The 12662-nt window shown below is 41.2% G+C and overlaps 1 protein-coding gene across 1 annotated transcript in view; it reads right to left on the bottom strand.

Annotated features, from left to right (window-relative positions):
* Window positions 1-313: 313 nt before the first annotated feature.
* Window positions 314-12662, bottom strand: part of LOC140244495 (protein phosphatase 1L-like) — a 34004-nt gene continuing 21655 nt past the window's right edge. Inside the window, exon 3 of the mRNA XM_072324125.1 lies at window positions 314-1520. Within this exon, the coding sequence (XP_072180226.1) occupies window positions 1000-1520 (521 nt within the window). The 3' untranslated portion in view covers window positions 314-999. The remainder of the gene's footprint in view (window positions 1521-12662) is intronic.

Below are 12662 nucleotides of genomic sequence, written 5' to 3'. Positions count from 1 at the left end.
TCATGAATCCTTGGGTGTGAATACGGGCCTTGTATATTCACAGCGCTTACACCAAAGCTGAACTTGATATGACAAATTTGATATTCCTTAGAGCTGTTGCTAGCCAATGGGAAAAAAGCATGTAAACAAAAAAATAGTGAAGCTAAGTTCAGGAGACGACATTCAACACGAGGCCCAACACTAGTTACCAATATTCATAATTTTGAGGTCAACCAAACACCAACTGATTTCCAGTTCCGGATTACTGCTAGTGCTACATGCTGAGATAGCACCAACGCCAGCACTAGCATCTACACCATACACGTAACGAAATCATCCAGTGACATTGTCACCTTATCCAATTCGCACATGTGGTCTCTACTTGTATCACTTTTGCATGAAAATATTTTGCAACTTTATCACTAAATTATCATACAGCTGTAGCTATCTCATTAACCCGTTGAGGACCAGTCCTGAGTATACTCAGGCAAGTGTCTATGGGCAATGGGTGTTTTCGCAAGATCAGCCCGTCCTCAACCTGACTTTGAAGAAATCTATTCTGTCAGTTTGATTTCACTCTTAAATCCAACCTTTGTATGAAATGGCACTTCAATTATGATACTAAAACTGCTACTTTAGGATAAAACTTAAGGGTCCAATACGAGTTCAGTAGAATCAGGATACATTGTGTATTGTTTTCATTAGTAATATTTAGTCTTTCATAAATATATTTACAGCAAAAAAAAAAAAAATCACACACTTTGTGATATGATTATCAGGAATAGACATGACTTTGGACTGAAAAGGAATGAACATGTATTTCAAAATTTTACCATTCAAAACACTGAAAAGCAGTCAAAGAACAATGTTAGCATGCAGTACTGTTAGCATGCACACCTATGTAAAACTGAACTGATTAAAACAAAAATGTATGAAAGTGAAATTCCCACTCTGTAGAACTGATAGAAAACCAATGTAGGATATAACTGTGACATCCCCTAAAAACTCAAAGCACGGACACTATTGCACATTTGTTGCATTCCCATTTGAATGCTGTCCTCTGAAGTTTATGACCATGACACTGATGTTATCCATGGATCCACGATAAAAGGCTTGTAGTACAAGGCTCTTTGCACCAAAGTGAGGCTCCCCTAAACGCTCTTTGACATACTGGACGGCTTCTTCATTGGTAAACGTATCCCACAATCCATCCGTGGCAAGAATCAGAAACTGTGGGTCATGTTCCTCGATGTCAAATGTCAGAATGTCTGGGTCAGCAACCACAAACTTGAGATCCTTGAGGGGGTAATCTCCTATGGCACGTGATGTTGCGAGGATGCCAGCAACGCGCCAAACACCGTTAAAGGTGATAAAGCCTCCAGCTTTCTTGATGCGCTTTCTTTCCTGCTGGTGCTGAGGTTTGTGGTCATAGGACAGTGGCACTGTCTTCCCCTTGTGGTCACACATGACACCCCGGGAGTCGCCAACATTAGCAACAATCACATCTGAATCTGTAACAAGGGCCACCAGCACTGTTGATCCTGATAAAACAAGAGAAGAATTTGAAAATAATCTAATGGTGTTAACATATAGAGGGCACAAAACATGTTGCCATGCTATCCAAAACAATTTCTTCACATTCAAGCTCTGTGTGTGGATATAGAGCCACAGTGGAATGCAACTGCTAGCAGCTTTGTTAAGTTTTAACCATCTCTATAAATCTTTACAATTTCCATGCAGATTTAGATTTTTGTCTCAAGTAATTGCAATCTACAGTTGTACTTGGATACAAGCAAGACAATTTGACTTCCAACAGCAGTGCAGCTTTCTTCAGAATTTGACTTTGCATGACTTGTATGACAGTTATCAAAGACATGTATAATGGCAGAAATAATTGCACTGAACAGTCCTTCAGTGCCATAATTGCCGTGATCACATGACAAATGGAAACATGAATTTTGATAGTCAATTAAATGAATCAGTGTTACTAAATGCATTTATAAATACAAAATTCAAGATTCAACATTTCAAAATCCATATGAGCAAATGCAAAAAACACTATGAAACTGAAGGTAACAGGTTTGATAGTGCTGCTGGAACAAATGTTAATTTTATGTCCTGAGGTTTAGATTATTATTTCTGTACCAAGCCAAACTCATTTTGTCAAGTGATTCAAGAAAGAACATTCTTCTCTTTGTCTTTCACTGAAATATTGGTCAATCTGCCAGGCAAAGACCCTGTGTTTGCTACTCATATATAGGATACACCACTTATACTACAATACTGCATTTGTACACATAATTCCTACAAACTCCACACAAGGAAAACGTTTGTGCAATCTTTGCTGGGTTGACGATGTGTAACTACAAATTGTATGATGCAATGGACATATATGTAGAACAATGCATGATGAGTCTGGGGAATTTTTTGTTTGCACATTCTACAATACCTCTTATGGAAGGATGAACAGACAGACAACCTGAAACATATATGCCTTGGGCAACACTTTGTGGCGAATGCATAAAAACAAGTTTTGTGAGCTTATAATCACTAACGTGCAACTTTATCCACTATTATAAACTGCTGCAAGCTCATGGCAAGCTTACATATCGTATTACAAGCTTGTAAAAAGCTTGAATTCCTGTAAGGGACCAGTACCGAGAGAAAGTAACTCTTCACACTTTCCCTCTTTAATACTCGGTGGCCCTGAGTTAACATCACAGCAAATTGCATAAAATAGATTCCCTCCTGGTGACACAACCAGTCTATCCAGTATCACCTGCCTGGAACATCAGTGTCCAGTCATCAGCATGGCAGCAAACCATACACCATTTGTATACCAGTGATGGCATCTCCTGAAAAGTGTACGTATGTACATGTACATGTACATTAACCCTGCTCAAACATTTTTACAGCCATTTCATTCACAAAGCACAGACACCACATATTTTATTAGTCACACACCTCTCTGCATCAGACACAAAGCATGGTATGTCACTTAACAGCTACATCTCATCTAAAGTCACATAACACTATTAACAGCCTTAGACCCCGTTTACAGTGCGGGGCTGGGCCGTGGCTTGGCCATGGCCGAGCCCGCCTTCATTTCAGTGTAAACGCGCAAAAGGCCAAATGCGGGACCAAAGTTGGCCGCGCATTTGGCCACGCTCTGGAGGTGGTCTCGGCCGCGGCCGAGCCCGGCCTTTTCTCAGTGTATGCGCAAACTGGGCCAAATGCGCGGCCAATTTTAGTCTGGCTTCCAGACCCTCTGCCCGTACTATTTCGCTATTCAGGATATTAACCCCTTCAACGTCGAAAACTAGTATAGTTTAAGGTGGTTTTGTCCTGGAAAGGATTTTTCCTTCGGCAAAGGCCTATAATGCCCGAACGGCGACTTCGTCGCCACGGAATCCAGTTGGCAAAGGGTTTTAAAACCAGACGACACCAAATTGCGTTTGTTTACAAGCAGACGCCACTACAACAAAATATTGAAAGGTTTGAATTAACCCGTTGAGGACTGGCTGATTTTGCTACAACACGCATTTCCCATAGACACATGTCTGAGTATACTCAGGACTCGTCTTTAAAGGGTTAAAAGCGCGGCCGAGCCCGGCAGTGTAAACGGACAAAATTGAGGGGCTCGGCCGCGCCCCGCACTGTAATCGGGGTCTTAGTGTTAACATCAGCGTAATTTTGCAAAAAACCTGCATGCAGCCCCGAGTCCTCATCAAGCCACATCATGCATGCCTCTAAACATGTAGATTCCGTAGATTCCTAATGTATGTATGCGTCCAAATGCTGCAACGAAATCTACTGCCTCCCCATGTGTTATTTACGGTGAAGTAATTTTGCTTTCAATTAAAGGCCTGAAGAAAGATAAGAGTATCAAATGGAATTGGTTTATTCTTCATTTTTCTCAAGAGCTAGCTATAACTCTGTCCTGGGTGTGATGTCAAACTGCATCCATGCAGAGTTTGGAAGGTTGTAAATGGAGTTACAGTAGCAAGCCACAGCTAACTTAAAGGTAGGGGATACCTTTTACAGACCTCCCAAAATGCAGCAAAACATTAAATATGAACCTCAGGGGACTTGTTTTGGCCACTGCTGAGAAATTTGGAAGTCAACAGTTATGTACAATTTGAATAATGCACAAAACTTAACTACTCAGTAGTTCTGTGTGTCAGCCACACTTAAGCCTTTTTGTTGCAGTCTTCTGTATTTTTTTTTTTTAATCAATAAACACAAATCTAAAAGTATAAGAGCTGATGTAATGACATATAGAGTGTGTGGCAAGAATGTATATAGAAATGTTTGTAAGTTTTGATGAACTTTGTTCACAAAATATACATGATGGACACACATGCAGTGCATGGGTCTGCAAAGGTAGCCTAGTAATGTCCTGGAATTTACGGTGAGCCCCGAAAAAAATTCAATTCAAAATCTAACGGTCAATAAAAATGTACTAAATGTTACCTTCCACTTTCAATACTTTATGGGAATTTCTAAAATGATACTCTCTTCAACATACCACTGTATTTATACTCTTCATTTAAGGCATGCAAATGGGATTCCCTGCCTTTAAAGGACAAGTTCACCTTCATGGACATGTGGATTGAGTGAATGCAGCAATATTTATTAGTAGAACACATCAGTGAGAGTTTGAGGAAAATTGGACAATCCGTTTAAAAGTTATGAATTTTTGAAGTTTCTGCTCAATCACTGCTGGATGAGAAGACTACTACGGCTTGTGATGTCACATGTGTACAACGATATAAAGAAACTATAAAGAAAATTCAACATATTTTCACTTTTCTCGCATAAAAATGAACACTTGACTTCCTTCTTTCAGAAGGCAAGGGGAATAATATTACCCTTAACATACATATGTCAGCGAAGAGTCGAGGAAATGTGCCCTTTTTTCAAAAAGTAAGATTTTGTGAGATTCTCTTTATATTTTCCTTATAGCGTTGTACGCATGTGACATCATACACTGTAATAGTCTTCTCATCCAGCAGTCACTGTGCAGATACTTAAAAAAATCATAACTTTCGAACGGATTGTCCAATTTCCCCCAAACTTTCACTGTTGTGTTCTACTAATATTGCTGCATTCACTCAATCCACATGTATATGAAGGTGGACTTGTCCTTTAAATACTAAAAGTGCACATAGACTGTTATTACCTTCTCTGCGACTGGCGAGTAGTTGGCGCCATAAAACTGACCGAGGCTACAATTGGCAAGCGAGATTGTGGTTGAGTACATAGTGGATGAGTTTCCCTGTGAACCAAGCAACGGCACAGGGTGCTACATAAGCACTTGCCTGATTGGCCGGGGCAAGTGAAAATCAAATCAAATCAAGTGTTTTTGAACAATGAGCACAAATGCATGCCCGAATCGGGCAAGCAAGAAGTTTTGAATCCACCAGGTTTTTTTTCACTTCAAATTTCCTTCAAAAAACCCACGCAGTCAACCTTACAGAATCAAAAAGATATTTAGTCCTAAAGGCCGTGTCACACCAGCCTTGCGTGCGACTTCCGAAGAACATTTTTGCTATCCGGAGGTCCCCGCAGATGACCCGCACATGACAGTACCTAGCATGTATCTCAAAAGTAGTTACCCGGAGGTGCGCACGCTGGTTCTATTTACCCGCTGCCAAAAAAGGCCCTGTCACACCAGCTAAGCGGGCTTATTGCGTATGGGGATTTTTCAGCACGCAGAATAATTTCTGCGGCCGGACAAGGTTTAGGGCGAGTTTGGCGTGGGTATTACATGATAAACGCGTGATACCTAAGTCCTTCTTGCGTGTATTCCGTTGAACTGCATGTTAGGCGTGTGGGTGTCACGTGATAGCTTCGTGATAGCTTCTTTTATGTCAGTTACGGGCGACATACGGGCTCTGCGAAGTACCTGCGCCACAACTGCGTGTTATCTGCGTACTAGTCGCCTGCGAGGTGAGTGCTAGCCTGAACAATAGGCTGGTTCGAGTGGATGGGCAAACAATCATTTGTCAACTAGCTTTCAAGAAGTGAAGACGCCCCGTAAGACGGAAAGTGCACAAGGGCAGAGAACGTCCAGTGGATGGACAGCCACAAAGCCCGGAAGATTCACAGCAAATGCATCAAATTGCTGCTGAAGTCCATTCATTGGATGAAGTCCTGTCCGAAAGGGACCAGGTAGTCCTCGACGCCACAGAGGACAGAGGACAAAGAAGAGAATGAGCCCACAAATGGCACGCACTCCCTTCACATAGGCATAGATCAGCGGGCAACTTGCCTACTTCAAGTGGGTCAAATGCCTGTGAATTGCAGCGGCTATGGCCCTCCTACGGGTGTTCTGCGTGGAACTCTTTGGGCAATCCTCGCGACTCATCCGGAAATAAGGACGAGATAAGTGCTAGGTACTGTCAAGTTCAGGCCAACTGCGGAGAGCTCCGGGTAGCAAATTTGTTTCCCCGCAAGTCAAGCCGCAAAACTTCCCAGATACGGTATGACAAGGCCTTGAGCATGCTCAAAACTTGTTCCGGAAGAGTCACGGGAGTTGCCCGTAGAGGTACGCGCAGAACACAAGTAGGAAACCCTTACCGGTAGCACCTCACAGGCAACTGCAAAGCAGGTACTTCGCAATCCCCGTAAGTCACTCGTAACAGAAAATGGATCGGTTTCAAAGCTCTCACGCGAGTCACACGGAACGCACGCAAGTAGAAGCTAAGTAGCACGCGTCTAGTAAGTAAGAAACAAGTGCGAAAATTGCAAACATTCTTGTCCGCCTGCGGAAAATCTTCTACGTGCTTTAAACTACCTCCTCGCCACAAGCCCGCGTAGCTTGGCCGGACAGGTGTGACACCGCCTTAAGAGTATTAGTTTTAACCTGGACATTTTTGGTAACAAGCTGATTTTTTCAGGATAGGTCCAGAAAAATGTCTAGAATAACATACTAAAAGTCCTCATAAATCCTCCTTCAGCGTTTTCCGCAATCCAAGATGGTGTCCAAAATGGCCGCCATTTCCTGAAATTCTTGTAACTTTCCAACCGCAGAACCCAAATACAAAATTCAAATGTCTTTAATAATGTCTAAATATGTTTTTAAGCGTTAAGAACTCAATGAAGTACATGCTAAGAGTTGTTGAAGCACGCAAGTACCGTAATCCATGATGGCGTCCAAAATGGCAGCCATTTTCTGATTTTTTTTCTCACGATTTTGCAAAATAGATTTCCTCTGTATACACTTGGAATGTCAAAATATATGAATTGAGTGACAAGGAACCAAATATAATACTTATATCAGAGATTTTAAAACACACATAAAGCACTTAAGCACTTCCAGAAATAAAAAATGGAGTCCAAATGGCCGTCATTTCGTGTTTTCTCACAAACCTGCAACTACGTAACCACGATACGCATTGAAATGTCTAAATATATACTTTGAGACATAAGGAACCCAATGAATTACTTATTCAGAGATCATGAAGCACATAAGTACCAATAAAACCATGCGAGTTCTTCCCGAAAACCAAATGTTGCCCAAAATGTCCGCCATTTTGTTTTATCAAAACATTGCTGTTTTTAACATGTCTCAAGAGACAAAGAAATTCAATATTTAACATTAGAGATTCAACAACTCAGAAGGTCCAGTGGAATATTTCCCTTAAATGTGCATAACATGGGTCGGCCTACAGGTTGGGTAGGATGCAAAGGGGGGGGGGGGGGGGGGAGGATGGCCTGTACAATCATTATTTTCCAAATATTCAACCTGAAGTACATACACTTTGTCATTGAATTGCAATCATAAAAATGAAAAACATTCCTCGCTCAGCCTGTTTCCATAGACTTTGTACACTTTTGAGATTGACAAATTTCCAAGTATGTCATTAAAAAAGTGTGCACCTGGGGGGTGTTTCATCAATGCTTGTCAGCGCTGACAACTTGAATCACCATAGTAACAGTCGCTGACCAGAGCATCTCAGCCAATCAAAACCAAGGATTTTGCTGAAATTGGTCAGCCCCGACAGTTGTCAGCGCTGACAAGCGTTGATGAAACACCCCCCAGATCTTTCACTTTAATACAAAATGCAAAAGTCAGTTCCCTCATATTGGAGGGTGATTTGCAATTCCTAACCCTTCCACCGCTCACTTCCCCGATATGAATTAAATACCCCTTTGATTAACAATTCCTATAATTAATTATTACATTAACTTTGTGCAAATGATATAATTATTTTCATTTCAATTCAAGTGTAAAAGCTCCCTCGTGTTGGAGGGGTTGGGGATACTGAGGCTATGAATTATCTACTCTTTGAGGATGGACAATTTTCTCATTATGACACAAAGGGTGCACTGTTTAATGATGATCATAAAAATGCAAGAACTCCCTCTAGTCGAAAGGGGTCCCTCCCCCCCCCCCCCATCCTCCACTCGCTCATTGCCTTGAATGTACTAGTCTTTCTTCTACTTACACTTTTAATAGAAAAAAAAAATCTATTTTTTCATCGACAATGTGCAGCATAAACCCCAAGATTTTTAGGTCTGAAAAATAATCTCCCTTTTGTGGGAGGGTGCTTCACTTCATACAACTCCCCCTCATATTTCCATAAATATATATTTTCTTACTTATATGACAAAAAGAAATAACAAATGTTTCACCAAAATTGTGCCCTAAATCTCTGAATTTCAAATTGGAAAATGCCAAAATCTCTATCGTATGGGAAGGATTATTCTCCTCCCAGACTCCCCCCTCCCTGACACTTTCCGTAATATTTATTTTTCCAAACGTTTTTGAATAGAAAACAAATATTGGATATTTTACCAAATGGGTGCAACAGATCTGAAAATACAAAACATTTCCCTCGTATGGGAGCGGGCAACCCTATGACTGCACACTTCCATGAATATTATATTTTTTCCCCCTTTTTTTGATGGAAACAAAAATCTAATATTTCACCAATCGGGCATCAGATGTCTGGATATCAAGTCTGAAAATGCAAAATCTCCCTCATGTTGGGGGTGGGGGAATCCCTCTTCCACACCCTCCTGTTGCCTGTTTCCCTGAATACTACTTTATATTTTTCTTACTCTTTGATGGAAACAATTCAATATCTTACCAAACATTTGCACGATATGTTTCACTTTCAAGTAAAAAAAAAAAATCCCTTGTGTGGGAGGGGAATATCCCTCCTCCATGTACCAATAACTATACGAATGTCATATTCTCTGATATTTTATCTATCATATAATTTTATCTAATCTAGATGAATTGAATAAGAAAATTTAGACACAATGTTTTTTTAAGTGGAGCCATATCCTACACCGAAGAAATTCACTGTCATGTGATAAATTACACATTATTTTGTAGCACATGTAGACACTAATTTTATTGAGTTCTTCGTCCTTAAAAACATATATATTTAGGCGCACCTGGTAATGTAGAGGCGGAGAGCGACACGGTGCGATGCTTCCACAAATTTCTTTAAATTTCCGACATCAAAGGACACCCAGCGACGGTTAGCCATGGTGTACAATCACTAGTTTAGACTGCGTGACTGCATGTACGAAAAGGCGCTTACCTGGTGGCTGTCACACTACGACCGCAAAATAAGCTCCTTCGCAATCTACCCTCCTGATGCATCTCAAGGCGTCCCTCGTTGAATGACGAAAAGTAAATGAGTAATAACCCCATTACATTGTGAACATGGTAGCATACCATGTTCAAGAGAGTAATTATAAGAGTCAAGTACAAATCAGAACATTTCATTGCTTCTAAAAATAGTAAGATAGGTTTACTTTTTTAAAAGTTTGTGTTTCAGATTTAGTTTAACCAGACGCTATACAGCACTGCTGTACATGTTTATATATTTTCTTTTGTATGCACAATTGTATTGTTATATTGTTTGTTTACTATTCAATTAAAACATTACAAAAAAGAGGGACTATGTTGTTGTCATGGGGGATTTCAATGCAAAGCTAGGAAAAGAAATTCAACATGAACAGGAAACTGCAGCTATTGGCCAATATGGTCTTGGAGACAGAAATGGGAGAGGTGACATGCTGATGATCTTTTGCACTGAAAATAAAACTAACAGTTACAGCTATTATCACTGTTTCAACACCACCCCAGATGAGTGTACACATGGCAAGGCCCTGGTGACAGTGTGCCCATTTGAAGGAATTGAGATCCTATCCCCCTAGGGATGCTACCTACCAAGTTTGGTGAAAATTCATCATGGGGGTTTTCAAGAAAAAGATAAAAATGTACACTGTAGGCCCTCATTAGGACCCCTCCAACCCCTCTCCCCTGGGTACCATGGGGAGGGGGCACTCCTGATCCACCATGAACATAGTATTAACTTACGATGTAGCTCAACCACTTCTGGTTCTTGAGAAGAAGATCTTTTAAGATTCCTTAATTTGGGGGCTTTGGGGCCCCCAGGTAGGGCATGGTGCCCATGAACAAACTGAGATCCTGTCCCTCTAGGCATGCAGCCTGCTAAGTTTGGTGAAAATCGGTCATGGGATTTTCAAGAAGATGAAAATACAGTTTATGCACGACGCACAATGCACGATGGACAACGGATGAAGAGTGATCGCAATAGCTCACTTGAGCCTAACTCAGGTGAGCTAAAAACCAAATAAACCACAATTTCCCATTTGTTTTATGATTCCAAAATTTCGAATTACACAGAAGAATTGTTCTTCCAGAAAATACTTAAATACAAACATAGACCACATTTACACATGGGCCGGCTTTATCGAGACGGCCTCACGCCGGCGTCTACCTGCCTCAAAAAAATGTCAAAAGTGTGTTTACACATAGCAGAAAGGTCGGCTGGACGCCGCCTTGAAGCCGGCTTGACTACCCCCCGTTTATACATACAGCGGCTTGGCCAGTCTGCGTGGCGAGGCTTTCAAGAGTCTCTTCATGTTATTTCTTTTCGCGCGGTCATCGTGTTCTATCTCAAATCAGTTGATTTTCATTATGCGATTTCACCATTAACATAGTACTTTAGCGCTTTTCACTTATCTGTTCTCCTTTAACGGACGCGTTGTCTTCATAGCTATGAAGTTCGATGATGTTAATAAGGAGCTCATACGAAGTGAACAATACAAACCTTACAAGTTAGACTCTACACAAATGCAAAAAAAAAAGAAAGAAAGAAAAAGATACAGAATGACTGAATAAGCAGAAAACTCAACAGTGTAGTTCAGGACTCCAGTGGAGTAAAGTTAATCACAAAACAAAAACACTTATTTGATTATTTGTACGAGTAGTTGGTCATTCGGCGTTCAGATTTCTGACGAGCAATACCGAGGTCAACAAATTCATGAATGATGACGTATCCGCACTACTGCACAAGCCCATGATGATCACGTGACTCTGGAAAACCGGCGTCAGTCCGCTTTGTGTTTACACATACGTGAAGGCGGCGTGAGGCCGCCTTGAAGCCGACCTCAAACCACCTCCAGAGGTGGACCGAAACCGGGGCGGCCTCAAGCCGCCGTCAGTCCACTTGTGTGTTTACACTTACGTTCGAGGTGGCGTGAGGCCGGCCTCACGCCGGCGTCAGTCGTATGTGTAAATGGGGTCATACAAACTCAAGATTGACTAAGTCGAATAATTTCACCTTTTCTGAATCCTCACATAAAATCTGGTTGTGCGATTATTTGTGGGTTTTGTGATGCATGGTCACATTTATGTATGGAACTCATAAGCAATTCCCAGTATTCGCTAACCTTCATTTGCTTTATGTGTATGCACTTACCTTAACTGTCATGCTTTATCATTAGCATTCAGCTAAATAATCCAAACTTGATCTAATTTAAGTTAGCCAGCCAAATCAGCCATAACAATGTGCCTCAGTCTAATGCAAAACATGGTGATACAAAAGGATTAACAAAATTAGAACATCTCTATTTATCGGCAGTACTTGCTTCAAGACAGATGCCAGTCAATGAAAAAAGCACTCCAGTGGGTATGCCAGTACGCAGGGCTGCACACTTACCCATTTTTTCTACTGGTCTGACCTGTCTGTCGGACCAGCAGGTACTCATTTTTTCCATGTTTTACTGGACCATTCCTGACAAAGTTACTGGTCCAAAAGTAATCTTTACTGGTCAGGGACCGTCGGACCAGTGCCAGTGTGCAGCGTCACAGTAAGTAAACAAAGGACAGTAAGGGCCAGGGATTCACGCTACACTACAGTTAGTGTGTTAATCGGCTCACCCCATGTTGAATATGGGGCCCCGCCTACAGATGGCTGGTGTTTCTTTTCAATGTCATCACACACATCAGCACTGTACAGCAGGTAGGCCTACATGAGGAAAGAGGGAACTTAACACTTTGACCTTATTACAAATGCATAACTGGATTATTTGTAACATGACAAGTCATAAACTATTAATGTACAAAGCAGGGCTCAGACACAACTGTCCGTTCACATGAAGCTCTTGCACAGTGTATTACCATTTAACATCTACATGGTATTATCCCTGTACCTCACTGTCAAGATGGATAAATGAGGTAATGGCAAATAAAAACTGAGTCAAATAATGTAGTGCTTTCAACCAAATACAGATTTGCCCATTTGAACAAATTAGATCCTTCACCTTCCAGATGCTACCTGCCGAGCTTGGGGAAAATATACCACAGAGTTTTCAAGAAGAAGCTGAAAGTGTAAACAATTTATGCATGA

The sequence above is a fragment of the Diadema setosum genome, chromosome 21 (assembly GCF_964275005.1).
Source record: "Diadema setosum chromosome 21, eeDiaSeto1, whole genome shotgun sequence".
Lineage (NCBI taxonomy): Eukaryota > Metazoa > Echinodermata > Echinoidea > Diadematoida > Diadematidae > Diadema > Diadema setosum.
Note: the sequence above shows the minus strand (reverse complement) of the source record. Positions and strands in the feature narration are given on the sequence as shown.